The following is a 17,129-nucleotide window of genomic DNA, read 5'->3' on the forward strand; positions in this document are numbered from 1 at the left end:
AATGCTTGACAAGTTTAAGAAAGATGAAGCTCTTTAGAACTTGGGGCTAAGGGTGATATGGTGGCCGTTAATGCCTCTATTGAGCAAGGGACGTTAGCCTCATTTCCTAGGTAGCGCTAAATATATCTTTAATAAGAATGTAATACAAAATGCATTTTCTTTCGAGGTAGTAACAAACATAACCAGTAAACATTATCTTACCAGAATAATCGGCTTATCATTCACTGTTACCGAAGACATGTCATGTATGCACTATAAAAACATTCAAAATGTCAGGTTTACTCAGAAGATTTTTTACAACTAGAACCACACCTACAATTGTAGAAAGGAGTTCACTGCATTCCTGGGGAGTCTCCCCATACATCGGAAGTGCAGTATATCCCCCCTAACTAAAGGTTCCATCTGGTCAAAGAAGGGCACCGCAATAAATTTATAAAAAGAGTTGATACACTAATAAATAATACCATGTGAATATTCCTGAAAATAACGCAATACAAAAAGCACGGACTGCCATGTGATTTACACTGGTTGGCAGACAAAATTGATTGTGGTTTACTTTACAAGACTTGTATATGTTTGTTAATAGGGAACACTGCCCAATCTTGTGATATCAATAAAAATAATAATAATCTGCAAACTAGAGGCCATAAGTCTATTGAATACAATGGAATATACAGTGGCATATGCTATAACGAAAAATGATTAAAACATGAATAAAAAAATCAGCCCTGAATTTGGATAATTATACACGGCATCCTCGTTCCACCCGTAAGAAAATAAGCCCCCGAGATATCCTCTGCATGGACCAAACAAAGTGATAGATGATGAATTAGGATAGCACAGAAAAACGGTCATGAACAGCTCTGACTTGATAATTATGGCGCAGTCGATTCCTCATCAACCAACTAAGGAGATGAAAAAATTGCGTATCTAGGCTGGAAGGGAGTATTAAAATACCCTAATATATGCCTATCCTTTTTGTACATATTAGTTCATTAATATAAAATGAGATAATTGGGAAGATCACAAACATTTACCTCACGAGTATCAGTTAACCGCAGAAGTTCTAGTCTCTCGGAAGGCCTCATATGTAAAAGGTTTACAAACTACAGTCAAACCATTAAATTTTAACTATGAGATAAACAGGTGAACCACAGAATACTAGCATTACCACATTGATCTTTGAGACCTTAACTCATCATACATACCCAAAAACTAAAAGCTTCTGGATCACGTGGGCTGGGCATTCCTTCAACCAGACTCAAAAGTTCAGCATCATGCCTCGATTGCCGATCTGGGACAGCCAATGGAAGCAGCATTGAGAAAAGGGGGATAAACAAAAGCTGAACAGCTAAACACCGGTTTGAAAATGGCATACTCGCGACTCAATTATAAAAGGGTAAACAGTGGTTGAAAATAATGATTAAAATGATAACATAATTCACTTTGGGATTAGTAAGAAAATGTCATGTTAGTGTTCAACATAATCTTCAGCATTTGGACAATTAATGCTGGCCACAACTTACAAGACCACATAACATCTGTACATTATGAAAATCTATACTAACTATTATTTGTATTAATTTAGAAAACTGGAAACATTGAAAAAATTTCTCATTTCCCACTGCGGTTTTCAGTTTCACCTTATTTCTCCAAAATAGTTAAATGTCATTTCCCATATCCATACATTCAACAACTGAAAAATAAATTTTGCTGAAAATACAAATTCTGGAAATTTTACAGAACGCTGGAAAATGTAGAAATAAAAAAATCAGCAGGTACAAACAGCCATTTAACACATTTAAACACAATAATTTTTTGTCAAAGTGATCCTGGAAAAACCCCCTACAACTCTTGGGAAAAACCAGTTCGAGAGCTCCTTATTTCCAAAAAAATGCTTTTTACAGTGAGAAATATTCAACAAAAATCAACAAGTAAACTTTTACAACTTATTTCGTTTTCCGTGCCTCACAGCGAATTGGAAAAACTTTGCAAACAGCAAAATCTGAACAGCAATAAATACTGTACGTCGTCCTCGAATTCTGTGCCAATTTTCAGCCTTAAATTTTGTTATACGGCTTGCCTAGAAAATCGTGCAAGCTGCCAAAAATTTTGCGGTACGATTTCCTCGATTTCTGTGCCGAAAATTGCTATACGGCCTCCTTGAAAACCATGCCAGCAAACTCAGATTTCTGCTCCTTGATTTCTGTGCAAACTGCTGTACGACCTCCTTGAAAATCGTGCCCAAAAATTTGTCTTTCACTGTATGCTAACTCAGCTGTACGGACTTGCTGGAATGCTGCCTTGGAATATGTGCCAAGCCGTTGCCTCCTTCTCCTCCCTGTCCAAAAATCTCCCTTGCTCTTTTTCTCCCAATCTGCTCATGAAAGAATGAAAGACCTTTTCCTCATTTTCCTTCTTTAATCTAACCCTTAGTGACTTTTGGGTGATCCCTAAATCCAATGGATGAAATAGATTGAGATCTAAGGCTGAGATTAAATGCTCATTTAAATCTCACTTTCTATTTTTTAATTCACCCCACTTTAATAAAGACCCACTTAGTCATTTATTTCCAAAGTCACTTTTCCTTTCTAATTTTTTATTGACTTTAATAAAGTCACTTTAAAATTAGACTTTAGTAACTTTATCACCTAAAGTCACTTTTAAATTAGATTTGATTTTATAAAAATTATAAAGTCACTTTAGGAAAAAAATTAAATTTTTTTAAACAGTTTTCCCTAGGCCAAAGATCAAAGCCTTAGGGAACCACCTGTCCTCCGGTACTAAATTTCAACACTCCCCCTTACCGAAGAAGGTGTTTCTCACCACACCCATCTTGTCTCTGAAGTAGTCATGCTTGCCCCGTGGTAAGGCTTTGGTAAAAATATCTGCAACCTGCTCATCAGTGGGAATATACTTAAGCTTCACAGCACCCTTCTGAACACAGTCTCTGATGAAATGATATTTGAACCAAATATGCTTTGACCTGTCATGAAATACTAGATTCTCCGTGAGTTTAATGCAACTCTGATTATCACAGTAAATCACTGAAGGTCTCAATGGCTGACCAAATAAGCCAAACAACATCTTGCGAAGCCAGATGGCTTCACAACTAGCTAGACTGGCTGCCATATACTCTGCTTCCGCTGAACTCAATGCTACTGACTGCTGCTTTCGGCTGAACCATGACACTACTGCTAAACCCAACCCAAAACAACACCCTGAAGTGCTCTTCCTATCAAAAGCACAACCTGCCCAATCAAAATCAGTATAACCTACCAATCTCACTCCATCCCCCTGCCTGTAGTCTAGACCATAATCCACTGTCCTCTGCAAGTACCGCAAAATGTGTTTTGCAGCGACCCAGTGAACCTTCCTAGGCTCACACATAAACTGACTCATCGTGTTGACTGCAAAACAAATATCTGGTCTAGTGTTGACCAAATACATCAAGGAACCAATCAGCTGCCTGTACAATGTGGGATCCACCAACTCGGAATCCGAAGCATGAAGCTTCTTCCAGTTGGTGATCATCGGTGTCGACATGGGTCTACAATCCTCCATGTGGAATCTGCTAAGGATGTCCACAATATACTTCCCCTACCCCAGGAAGAAATGCCCCTCCTCCTGCCACACCTCCAAACCCAAAAAGTAATGCATCAAGCCGATGTCCTTCATCTCAAACTCCACTGCAAGATCTCTCGCAGTGCTCTATGAGTCTCTCTGCACCTGTAATGACCAAGTTATCCACATACAGCACCAGAATGAGAGGCTCCTCACCTATCACAATATAGTAAAGGTTCAGATCTGCGTCACTCTTTGTGAAACCCATCCCCTGCAAGTATGTATCTATCCTGTAGTACCAAGCTCTGGGAGCTTGCCTCAAGCCATAAAGGGCCTTCTTCAGTCTGCACACATGGGACTCCTTCCCATGCACCTCAAAGCCCTGTGGCTGCTTAATGTACACCTCCTCCTGTATGAAGCCATTGAGAAATGCAGTCTTCACATCCATCTGGTAGATCTTCCAACCCATCTCTGCTGCTATCGATATAATGGAGCGGATCAAAGTATATCGAGCCACGAGACCGAAGGTCTCCTCATAATCAACTCCCTCTACCTGGGAGAACCCTCTAGCCACAAACCTTGCTTTGAATTTCTCAATGTTGCCATCTACAGCGTGCTTTACCTTGTAAAGCCATCTGGAAGTAACCACGGATTTGCCCTCAGGCCTCGACACCACCTCCCAAACATCATTCTTCATGATAGAAGAATACTCCTCCTGCATGGCCTCTCTCCAGACCTGCTGGCTAGCTGCCTCCTCATAGCTAGAAGGCTCAGAGTCAAGGATGTTGGTAACCATTGCCATATAGCTACAAAACCTCTCAGGTGGTCTACTCTCTTTGACTAGCCTCTTAGGCTCAGCAACAGATGTGGCATCTCTCAAGTTGTCCTGAAGCCACTTGGGCTTCCTCTTCCCTGAGTGCACGTCTCCCATAGGAGAATGAAACTCCTCCCCATCATCATCAGGAGCCTGAACTCCTCACTGTCTGTTTGTTGTCCTCCTGCCTACACCTGAACCTGTAGAAGCTGAGGTACCGTGTGAACTGTCCATCAGTGGACTCCCTAGTGAACTGCTCTGCATGCAGCCCGGAGCACCACCCCTCTGGCTCGGCGAGCCACTGCTCACTGACGGACCTGACATCTTCATAGATGTACCTCCGGATCCTCTTGATCCCTGTCCACTGGATCCCTGCGACTGACTCAACTGCTGCTGAGGGTCTGGCTGATCCAGATACTTTAACTCCCGTGACCTCCTAAAGGTCCTGTCCTCTTCGAACTTCACATCCCGTCTGACAACAACTTTCCTCTGTGCAGGAATGTAAATCTGAAAGGCCTTTGAGGTCTCACTGTAGCCCACAAAGATACCCTTCTCTGCGGTGGGCTCTAGTTTGGTCCTCTTCTCCTTGGGTATGTAGGAGTATGTGATGCACCCAAAGATACGAAGATGACAAATATCAGGCTTCTTCCCAGAAAAAGCCTCCTCCGGAGTCATGTGCCCCAAGGCGCGATGCAGACTCCTGTTCTGCAAATAAACAACTATGTTGAAGGGCCTCTGCCCACAAGAACAATGACAACCCCTGATTATGTAACATGGCTTTGGCAGCCCCTACGATGGATCTATTCTTCCTCTCCACAACCCCATTCTGTTGGGGGTTGTAAGGAACAGTGAACTCCCTCCTAATGCCTGCCTCCGCACAATAATCAACAAATTCTCCAAGGGTGTACTCTCCCCCATTGTCCGACCTCAGGGACTTGATCTTCCAACCTGTCTATGTCTCCACAACAGTCTGAACACCTGAAACCGCTTGAAGACCTCACTCTTGGTCTTCAAGAAATAAATCCAGGTCCTCCTGGAGTGATCATCAATGAATAAAACATAGTACTCATATCCACTCAAGGAAACATGAGACATCCGACCGCTCACATCGGAATGAATCAAATCAAGTATCCCAGTCACTCTGTTGTCACTGTTGAGAAAAGGGGATTTGGCAAACTTGCCCATCGCACATCCTCTGCAAGTATTAAAGTGATCAGTACTGAAATCTGGCACACCTGTAGTAATCTCCCGCAAGGTCCTCAAGGCTCCATGATACATATGTCCCATCCTGCGGTGCCAAATCTCACACAGCTCAGAACTGCTAGCTCTGCTGTCGGTACTACTGCTCAATGCCAAAAAGCACTGGAATGCAAACTTGTACACCTTTGCATGGCGTACACCTATCACTCTAGCTGAATCAGTTGGAGTGCCCCTGGGATACATCAACACCTGTCCTCCCCTGAACAGTACCTCATATCCTCTGTTCTCCAAAGTTGAGACGGATATGAGGTTCTTCCTCATCCCTGGCACATAAAGAACATTTGACACCTTCAAGGGAGGTTTCGACTCCCTCTGAAATGTCAGTGTCCCCACCCCGACTGCTCTAACAACTCTGTCATCACCGAGTACTACCTCTATATCAGTGCCACTCTCTGAAAGCTCTGAGAAGTACTCACAGACTCCTGTCATGTGACGTGAAGCCCCACTATCCACATACCAGATACCCGAAGATGCTTCGCTAATCGAGGGAAAAGCATGCTCCCTCTGAACCTGTGTGGCAGCTGATCCTGCACTAGAGGACTCATACGCAGTGAACCCAAACTCCCGGTCAAAACGAACTGCAAAGTCCTCAACCTTTGTTGAAGCTGCCACGCTCTGGTTCTTCCCCTTCTTCTTCTTCTCCAGGCATACAAGTGCATAGTGTCCCATCTTTTGACAATTCCAACACTTCACCTTGGTATAGTCCTTTTGTGTGTTACCCTGTTTACCTTTACCTTTGCCTTTGCCCCCACCATTGCTTGTGGAAGCCTGCTTCTTCCCTTTGCCTTTCTTACCTCCTGCCTACAGTACTACATCCTCATCCTGCTCAACTGGCTTGGTTGCCCCAAGCTGACCTTTCCTGATCTCTGTCTGAATGCAATCATCCCAAAACCTCTCCCATGTGGGAAGGGTCTCACGTGCACAAACCCCATCAACAAAGTTCATCCATGAACCAGGGAGGCCATTCACTGCAATCCGCACCAACTTAGTGGGTGGAATGTCCTCTCCAACTGCTGCCAACTGATCTCTCACATTAGTAATCTTTGTGAGATATCCAACTGCACTATCATTGCCCATCTCAATAGTCTTCAGCTTCTCCTTCAGGACCATTTTCCGGATCTCATTGGTACTTTGGTAGAGATTGGACAATGCTGTCCACATCTCATGGGCACTTCTCTTTTCTCTCACATGAAGAATGCAATGATCTTTGACTCTGTCTAGAATCAGTCTCTTACCCTTGTTGTTCTTTTTATTATACTCAACCAACTGAGTAGTATCAGTAGGCACAACAACAGGGTTTTGTGTGGTACACACCATGATGTCTAAGACTTCTGCCTTCTCACAGATACTCTGCATTCTCTCCTTCCAAACACTGTAATTGCTATGCCCATCCAACCTATCCTCCACCCTCGATCCCAATAACATCCCGTTGTCCTAAAACTAAAAAATAGCACTGCTGTAGTAAAGATAAAACTGTTGTTTGTGAAAAATCAGCTTGCTAGAATTTTCTGAGTGAAAAATCAGCGGGCTGTAATTTTCCTCCTTGCTGTCTCAAACTGCACTTCAGCACTCAAGCTCTGATACCACGAAAAAATTTCTCATTTCTCACCCCGGTTTTCAGTTTCACCTTATTTCTCCAAAATAGTTAAATGCCCTTTCCCATATCCATACATTCAACAACTGAAAATTAAATTTTGCTGAAAACACAAATTCTAGAAATTTTACAGAATGCTGGAAAATGCAGAAATAAAAAAATCAGCAGGTACAAACAGCCATTTAACACATTTAAACACAGTAATTTTTTGTCAAGGTGACCCTAGAAAAACCCCCTACAACTCTTGGGGAAAACCAGTTCGAGAGCTCCTTATTTCTGAAAAAATGCTTTTTATAGTGAGAAATATTCAACAAAAATCAGCAAGTAAACTTTTACAACTTATCTCGTTTTCCGTGCCTCAGCCAACTGGAAAAACTTTGCAAACAACAAAATCTGAACAACAATAAATGTTGTACGTCCTTCTCGAAAACTGTGCCAATTTTCAGCGTTAAATTCTGCTGTACGGCTTGCCTAGAAAATCGTGCAAGCTGCCAGAAATTCTGCTATACGATTTCCTCGATTTCTGTGCCTAACACTGCTGTACGACCTCCTTGAAAATCTGTTGTACAACCTCCTTGAAAATCGTGCCAGCAAACTCAGATTTCTGCTCCTCGATTTCTGTGCAAACTGTTGTATGACCTCCTTGAAAATCGTGCCCAAAAATCTGCCTTTCACTGTATGCTAACTTAGCTGTACGGACTTGCTGGAATGCTGCCTTGGAATGTGTGCCAAGCTGCTGCCTCCTTCTCCTCCCTGTCCAAAAATCTCCCTTGCTCTCTTGCTCTCCTTCTCCCAATCTGCTCATGAAAGAATGAATGGCATTTTCCTCATTTTCCTTCTTTAATCTAACCCTAAGTGACTTTTGGGTGATCCCTAAATCCAATGGATGAAATAGATTGAGATCTAGGGCTGAGATTAAATACTCATTTAAATCTCACTTTCTATTTTTTAATTCACCCCACTTTAATAAAGACCCACTTAGTTATTTATTTCCAAAGTCATTTTTCCTTTCTAATTTTTCATTGACTTTAATAAAGTCACTTTAAAATTAGACTTTAGTAACTTTATCACTTAAAGTCACTTTTTGTTAGGCCAGGCAGTAACTCTAGTTTGGCAGAAAACTCAGAAAAACTGATTCGTATATTTCATTAGGTAGCTATTGTTATATACATGAATGTGACTGATCAGTTCATCTTCTTGATGACTGTTCACATTCCAAATTCACCCAATCGCAGAGGATTAGGTGTCAACATTCCCCCCCTTAATCTGAAGGGATGTTGGTGAGTCCAAGCATCGTTCTGAATCTTTCAAGTTTTTCTCTTCCAAGCGCTTTGGTGAAGATGTCTGCAATTTGCTCATTTGTGGAACAATGACGGAGATGGATTGTTTTGGCCTCAACATGATGTCGGATCAGATGATATTTAGTATTGATGTGCTTTGTACGATCATGGAACTTTGGGTTCTTGGCCAACTTTATTGCAGAGGTTTTATCAATCATGAGTGGAGTTGATTGTACTTGTTTTACCTGCAAATCTTCAAGAATTTTCATGAGCCACACAATTTCTTTCGTTGCTTCAGCTGCTGCCACGTATTCTGCTTCAGTTGTGGAATTTGCTGGAACTGATTGTTTGCGTGATCTCCAGGAGACAGCTCCTGATCCAAGACTCATAGCATATCCTGAAGTAGATACCCCAATTTCTTTGTCTCCATCGAAGTCTGAATCAGAGTATCCAATCAAGCTGAAGTCGTCCACCTGTGTATACTTGATTCCAAGGTCTTGAGTTCCCTTCAAGTAGCTTAGAACTCTTTTTGCAGCAGACCAATGTCCCTCACAAGGCTTTTGCATGAACCTGGAGAGGATTCCAACAGTAAATGAAATGTCTGGTCTGGTAGTAGTGAGGTAGATGAGAATTCCTACAAGCTGTCTATTACTTTGTTGCATCCTCAAATTCCTTTCCTTCAATAGATGTGAGCTTTAAGTTTTGTTCCATTGGAGTAGAAAGAGGATTGCACTCTGTCATGCCAAATCTGTTTAACAAATCTCCAATATATTTCTTTTGAGAAAGAAATATGGATTTTGGATGTTGGGTTACTTCAATGCCAAGATAGTAATGAACATAGCCCAAATCAGTCATTTCAAAACTTTTTCCTAATTCCTTCTTTATGGGTGCAATGTAGCTTTCATTGTTCCCTGTCATTAAAAGATCATCTACATATACCACAAGATACACAACTGTTTTGCCAACTTTCTTGACAAATAAAGTTGCATCATCAAGATCAAAATGATTGAAGTTGAGTTTCAGAAGATGCTCAGTTAGTTTTTCATACTAGGCTCGCGGTGCTTGTTTGAGGCCATACAAGGACTTCACAAGTTTGCATACTTTATGTTCATGTCCTTTCACAGCGAATCCTTCACGCTGGGACATAAAAACATTCTCTTTTAAATCTTCATTCAAGAATGCAGTTTTTACATCCATTTGATGGACTTTCCAACCATTCTAAGCAGCTAGTGCAAAGAGTGTCTAGATGGTGGCCCATTTTGCTGTGGGGGCAAAAGTTTCCTCATAATCGACCCCTTTCTTTTGTGCAAAACCTTTTGCCACAAGCCTAGCTTTGTGCTTGTCAAGTGAGCCATCAGCTTTGTATTTGTTCTTGTAGACCCACTTGCAGCCAATTGGTTTGGTTCCAAATGGAGGATCAACCAGCTTCCAAGTGCCATTCTTTATGAGGGCATCATACTCCTTTTTCATCGCTTCTTTCCATTCATCATGAGAAGCAGCTTCTTTGAAGGAAGTTGGTTCAAAATCTGTAGACAAGTTCAATTCACAATCATAAGTAACATCCATATCAACAGGTGAATTAAAGTCATCTACATCACCTCCATTTTGTCGGTTTGAATTTCTGGTTCCTGTTTTTCCAATTTCATCAGGATGAACACTTTCAAGTGTCTTTGTCAGCCACTTTGGGGGACCTTTCTGAGATGGTCCAGGCTGCTCTGTTGATTGAGTTGGGACTGAATCAAGATTGAGTCTCCCAATTCTATCAATTACATCACTTAAAGCATCATCCGTTGTTGGAGTTTCATGCAGGGGAGATTGTTCTTCAGAAGAAGATTCCACATGTTGATCTAGTATAGGAATCCCCCCTTCAAGATGTGGAATCTGATTATCAAATTCTTGAAATGATTTCGTTTTTGCGAATCTATCCAAGCGATCAAGTTGCCGCTCAACAACATTGTCAGATTTGGATGATTCAAGAAAAATGACATCTCTAGATACAACAAACTTTTTATTTACTTCATCATAGAGGCGGTACGCTTTAGAGGTGTTTGAATACCCCAGGAAGATACACTTACGACTTCTAGAACCAAGTTTGTTTCTATGTACCTTTGGTATCAAAGCATAACAGGTGGAACCAATGATCCTGAGATGTTTTACCGAAGGAACATGTCCATACCACAATTCATAAGGAGTCTTGTTTCTTATAACATTTGATGGACATCTATTCTTTATATATACAGCACATAGAACAGCATCAACCCAAAACATTATCTTTACATTTTTGAAGAAAAACATGGATCGTACCATATTCAAGATTGTTCTATTCATTCTTTCAGCTACACCATTTTGTTGGGGATTATAAGGCATAGTTGTTTGATGTTTGATCCCATGTTGGTGAAGATAGTTTTCAAATTCATTTGATGTATATTCTTTTCCATTATCAGTGCGAATAGACCCAATATGAGATTGTGCATCATTTTCAATCCATTTATGAAAATTCTTGAATGTTTGAAAAGCATCAGATTTGTTCTTCAATAAATAAACCCAACACATTCTGGTGTAATCATCAATAAATGTCATGATATATTTATTTCCATTTGCAGAAGGAACAGGCATTGGACCACATAAATCTGAATGAATGAGTTCAAGCTTCCTATGTGCTCTTGAATGTGAATCATGAAAAGATTGTTTGCTATGCTTTCCTAGAATGCAAGCATCACATTGCTTATGTTTCCTAGGAATTGTAGGCAAACCAGCAACACCATTTTTCTTCAATAAGCGGAGACTGTCATAGTTTAAATGTCCAAATCTAGCATGCCATAATAAACTTGATGGAAGTGTACCTTCTTCATAATGAGAACTATATGAGAAATGTTGTGCATGAGCAGAGGTTCCTTGCAGTTTGAGAAGCCTTTCTTCTTCTATTCCCCTCATGACAAGTGAGTGCTCAGATGCTTTTCTTACCTCAAGCTTGCCATCAAACATATGAATGGAGTGACCTTGCTGGCGGATGTGGACCAAGGAGAGCAAGTTTCTCTTGAGCTGTGGGAGATATAGAACATGATCTAGAAGAAAGTCTGGAAGACTAGGCAGTTTAAGCCTGATTGTGCCAAGCCCTAATGGCTTGATTTTTGACTGATCTGCAAGGTATACTGCTCCATCAACATTGTCATTGAAATCTTCAAAAAAATCTTTTCTATGAGTCATATGACAGGTTGCTCCTGAATCAAGCAACCAATCATTTTTCGAAGAAGCAAGTGAAGCATTAAACAAATCTTCATTTACTCCAATGTTACATTGTGCCTCAATATAGTGAGCGGATTCAGGTGCTTTACCTTTGTCTATATCATCAGTTTTACCTTTCTGCTGGTTTCTTTTCTGCTCAATTTTGTCCCATGGTAGCTTGCATGTAGAAGCATCATTTGATCCATTTCGTTTGCAGCGAATGCAATGCAGATCTGCCTTTTCTCCTTGAGTATGTTTGCCCCCCCTGCCTCTGAAATATCTTCCTCTTTCTCTTGAAGGCATACTGTAACAAAAAACTTCTGCTGATAGAAAAAATACTTCTACTGATAAATAACTTCTACTGATGTACAGTGAAATTGTACTAAAAAAGGGCAATTTTTTTTTTTAAATACTTTATTGTTTCTTCAAATCCCTCCGAAGATCCTCACCATATTACATATGTACAGACTACGCATTCAAAACTCAAACGCTGGTTAATATATATATACTGAGAGCAGAGTGACCATCGAATTTGCAAGGTTTTCAATAACGGGGTCCGACGGTTACCGCTTCTTCTCACAACTTGTATCCTTGCTTGACCCGTTCCTTATTCCAGAGATTGAAGCTCCAATTAAACAAGGCTGCTTTTTCGTTGGAATCGTGCGTTCGAAATTTGTTCGAGTCAAATGGAATTATCCATGTCTCAAGGTTGAGTTTCATGAAGAACAACCAGGGTGAGAACATTCCATTCCATGAACAACGGCGCGGTATGATCCTTTTAATGGTTTCATTCAGGGAGCGGGAAACTTCCTTTCACAAACCCAACAATTTTCAAACAAGGAATTTAATACATGGAGCTATGTCACTGTACAACGGTGAGGACCTTGCTTTTCATGAATAACAACCAGGGTGAGGACTTCTCCTTTCCCGAACAACAATAAGCCCAGGGAAGGTGGTATGATCCTTTCAGGCATCCCGAGAATTCCTTGCACAAACCGAGCAATTTCGAGCAAGGAATTTATATATAGAGCTCTATCACTGTACAGCGGAAATTTTCTGTATATTCAAAGCATCTACGAGGCGTATCAACAGAAGACGCTTAGAGTTTTGCTAAGAAAGAGGGTCACAGCTCACTCCATGGATTTCATAAGGAAGCAGTTGGAAAAGGAAATAGACAAGTTGCTCGATATCTCAGGCGATGCCAGAGAGGTTCGTGTGGTCTCGGGACTTCCAACGAAGGGCAGCCACACCATTACATGCAGCAGAGGTTTATGCGAGAGGCACGGGTTTTTACACGCAGCAGAGGCTTCAAAATGGATATGGAAAGCTGCAGAAACGAAAAGAAGTGGTGCATAGATGATATCAATAGCAGGATACAAGGTTTCAAAAATTTTAACGCACAGGTTTATGGACAGTCAAACAGCATGGACAGCGCTGCATAGTGGGGCAGTTACTATGTCAGGAGCTGCTCAGGCAGATGCATTATGGCAGAGTATGGGATAGAGGAGTTACAAGGCACGCCAAAAAAGGAACCTGGGACCTGTGCTCTGATACCATGTCAGGCCAAGCAGTAACTCCAGTTTGGCAGAAAACTCAGAAAAACTGATTCGTATATTTCATTAGGTAGCTATTGTTATATACATGAATATGACTGATCAGTTCATTTTCTTGATGACTGTTCACATTCCAAATTCACCCAATCGCAGAGGATTAGGTGTCAGCACTTTTAAATTAGATTTGACTTTATAAAAATTATAAAGTCACTTTAGGAGAAAAATTAAATTCTTTTGGACACTTTTCCCTAGGCCAAAGATCAAAAGCCTTAGGGGACCACCTGTCCTCCGGTACCAAATTTCAACAAACATAACCTTGGAAGACCGCATGCCATATGTTTGGAATCAGAGACCAAAAAAAAAAAAAACACATTTCCACAAAATTATCGATACGAAATTGTGAAATGTGTACGAATTCTCTAGGGTAGGTGCCAAGGGTTACAGTCTGTGATTATAACTACGTCTCAGTGTCCATGGCAAAGATGTTTTGTCCCTTTAAAGACTAATGGACAAACTGTAATAATGTGAATGTATTCCGTTTAATTGATGAAAATTTGCCGAACTAAACTGAAGGATGGAGCATTGGTGTTGGCCATGATACCACGAGTGGAAACTAGTGAGGAGGCTGGGAATTACCTTACCGGCCAAGCAAAGGACTTCTGCTGAAAACCCATATTACCATATTGCCAAAAATTTAAATTTAAAATTCTTCCTCTTTGCCTGTTCACCCAAAAGTCAGCTCTTGAAAGAGAGCTGGGTAGTTGGGCAGCCAACTAACAAAAGTTTATGAAGATATGGAGGAGGTGCCTAGGACAGCTGAAAACTGTCAGCGAATGGCACAGCAGGAAAATTGCAAGTCTTCTTGGCAAGGACAGGAGGATGCAAGTGGGGAGTCGAGGGGACCATTATTTGGGAGGTGGGAAGTGTGCAGGACACAGGTGGTGCAGAAAGAGAGCTTACAAGAGCTGTGATAGTACTGACGAGTGGAAAACAACCAAATTTGCAAGTGGAATTACTGTTGATAATTGCAGGCAATTGGAACTTGTTTGGGCCGCTAAAAATCGCACCCAAAGGTACTGAATTCAAGTTGAGCCTGCTGAAACTTGAATTTGGCTACTGAATTTGAGCAGAAAAGTCTGAAACCAACTTCAGAAAAAATCAAAATCATTGTTTTGCTAAGCGATCTCCGCACATCACCTTCAGGCTTACCTCCTTTGTGTTGGTGATCCAGATTTATAAAGGAACAAAATGAAACACAGATATGAACAAAAACACAAAGATACAGCGAAAACAAAACTTCAATTCAGTAATAACAAAGTATTGAAAACTGTTTACATGCAGAATGGAAATAAACTAGCTTAGGCGATGAAAGCTTATCTCTGAAAAGAGACTAGCAACTATATGCCTTCTGAATCGTGTTATAATGAGGCTCGAAGACCAATTTATTATTGAGAAACAACGGACGACCCTAAACATGCAAAAACTTAACCCTAGAAGAATAAGATGAAGTGCCAAAAGCTTGTGGGCCCCATTAGGGTAAATTAGTACATCAACTTCTCAGGTCGTAACTTTGGCATATGATCTTCGTTTGACGCGTATGATACCTCGCTAGAAAGATCTATCTGAGGACTACAACTTTTGACTACAAACCTTTGGGGGTTTGCCCGTTTTCCAAAAAAAGTCATTTAGGTCCTCAAAACAGCTCTGGAAGTTTAGGACCCAAAAAATTGTCAAAAATAGTAATTGTGCTACAATTAAGGAAACTGAAAGAAACAATAGTGGGGGTCGAAATCGAATAGGTGAGTGGCCACCAATATCCACCTAGATCAGTCCTCCCCCTTAGGAAGCAATGGTCCCCATTGCATTGAGTGCCTCCATGAGATGGGGAAACTTCTACTGAACTTGGTCCCTGGTGAGCCACTTGTCTTGGTGCAGGAATTGGCCAACTTTGACAACCCAATACAGTGAGATTTTTTGCTAACAAGTGTTCTTGATTTGTGTGTCCATGGTCCAATCAGTTTTGGCCTGTTCCATGCAGTTTGGGTTTAACTATGTTGGTGTGCCCTGTTCTGCAATGTTTGATATTTCCAGTAATTGTGGAAAGTATGGCCGAAGGCGGTTTACATTGAACACTGGGTCCAGGCCAAGGAATGGGGGAATGTTGAGCTCAAAACTATTGTCTCCCACGACCTTGGTGATGGTGTAAGGCCATATCGAAGTGGTCTGAGCTTCTGATGGGCTCCAGTAAGGCGTTCTTTCTGCAAATGCAACCAAACTTTGTCGCCCACCTGAAACTTGTGTGGCACCCGATGTTGATCATGTCGCTACTTGTACTTGGCATTGGACTTCTCCAAGATGTCGTGAACCTGTTGGCAGATGTGTTGGATGCATTTAATAAACCTGGTGGCTTTATCAACCTCACACTAGACATGTGTGGATTTTGTATGTGTAGTCGTATGACGCATGGCGACATCAATCACACATAATGGTTGAAATCCCAAACCCACTTGAAAGGGACTGCAACCAGTCGAGCTATGGAGAGCTTTGTTATAGTTGTGTTGCACATAGGGAAGGTTCTCAACCTAGGTTCCTGGAGGCTTGGAGTTGTACATGCGGATTATGTGCACTATCATCCTGTTGACCACCTTTGTCTGGCCATCAGTCTAGGGATGGAATGCAGTCGACTTGGTGAGCTTGGTGTCTAATAGTGTCCAGAGGCTTGACCAAAATGTGCTCAGGAACTTGTTATCCCGATATGATATAATGGTCTATGAGATCCCAAAATGTACCCACACTCGTTGAAAAAGAGTTTGGCAGTGTCCTCTACTGTGATACTCTTCTTGCAGGCTACCAATATAGCCATCTTAGAAAATTTGTCCACGATGACAAATACACAATCATGACCATGCTTGGTAGAAGGGAGAACAGACAGATAGTCCATGGAAATGGATTCCAAGGGCTGGATGAGAGTAGGTAGAGGAGTGTAAAAGCCTTGCTTCTTGAAGGTTGACTTGGCGATGGCACAGGCAGTGCAAGATCTAATATATTTTCCAACATCCTATCGAAGTTTTCACTAATAAAAGTACTTATGTAGTATGGCCACAGTTTTCTCCATACCAAAGTGTCCTACGATAGTACGACCCGACTGTAGTGCGAATCCCAAACGAGCTTGGCACGCTTGCTTGATGGGACACAAAGGTGGCCTAGGTAGCATAATAATGCGTCCTAGAGGTGGAAATCAAGAACTTGCTTGCCATCCACTAGCATCTGGTATGTGGTGGCGAACTCTGGATCATTTTCATACAATTGCAACCATCCAGAGGTCTCGTGGCCACAAGAGTTGAGAACAGTAGTCAGTGCTACAACTAGGGGCTGGTTGAGTCAATTTGCAACATGATTGGTGCTGCCCTTTTTGTATTTAATGTTCAAGTGGAATTGTTGCAGATATGTAGACCACTTCTGATGGTGATCATTCTGCAACTTTCCTTGTGCATGTATAAGCTGAAGAGGTCGGTGATCAGTATGGATGACCGTCTCCTTCCCCAGAATGTAATGTTTCCATTGCCAGCAAGCCTGCACAATAGAATATATCTCTTTATCATAGGTGCAATACTTCCGAATTGTATCAGAAAGTGTCTCACTATGATAGTCCACTGGATGCTTGTGCTGGGTGAGGATTGCACCAATATCATAATCAGAGGCGTCTGTCTCAATTTCAAATGGTTGCTGCAAGTCTCGCAATGTGAGTATAGGTGCAGAGCATAGGCAGTGCTTCAGCTCAACGAACGCCTTTTGTTGGGGCTCAGACCAAGAAAACTTTGCCTTCACTCAGCCCTTGG

At 41.5% G+C, this 17,129-nt stretch overlaps 1 protein-coding gene across 5 annotated transcripts in view; it reads right to left on the bottom strand.

The window, feature by feature from the left end:
- Window positions 1-244: 244 nt before the first annotated feature.
- LOC149155464 (zinc finger (C3HC4-type RING finger) family protein) overlaps window positions 245-17,129 on the bottom strand; it is a 276,009-nt gene continuing 259,124 nt past the window's right edge. For 2 of the 5 annotated variants that reach the window (XR_016263639.1, XM_089445602.1), the window contains 2 exons: window positions 1,209-1,294; window positions 245-796 (listed from right to left, as the gene is read on the bottom strand). Coding sequence is in view for 3 of the 5 variants with exons in the window: in XM_089445602.1 (XP_089301728.1) it covers window positions 743-796; window positions 1,209-1,294 (140 nt within the window). In the remaining 2 variants the exon portion in view is untranslated. Of the gene's footprint in view, window positions 797-1,037; window positions 1,107-1,208; window positions 1,295-17,129 lie in introns of all 5 variants that reach the window. The other 3 variants (XM_089445601.1, XR_016263638.1, XM_089445603.1) reach the window with 3 other exon arrangements.

The sequence above is a fragment of the Pinus tabuliformis genome, chromosome 9 (assembly GCF_031772625.1).
Source record: "Pinus tabuliformis cultivar Carrire ecotype Pingquan chromosome 9, CPIR1, whole genome shotgun sequence".
Taxonomy (NCBI): domain Eukaryota; kingdom Viridiplantae; phylum Streptophyta; class Pinopsida; order Pinales; family Pinaceae; genus Pinus; species Pinus tabuliformis.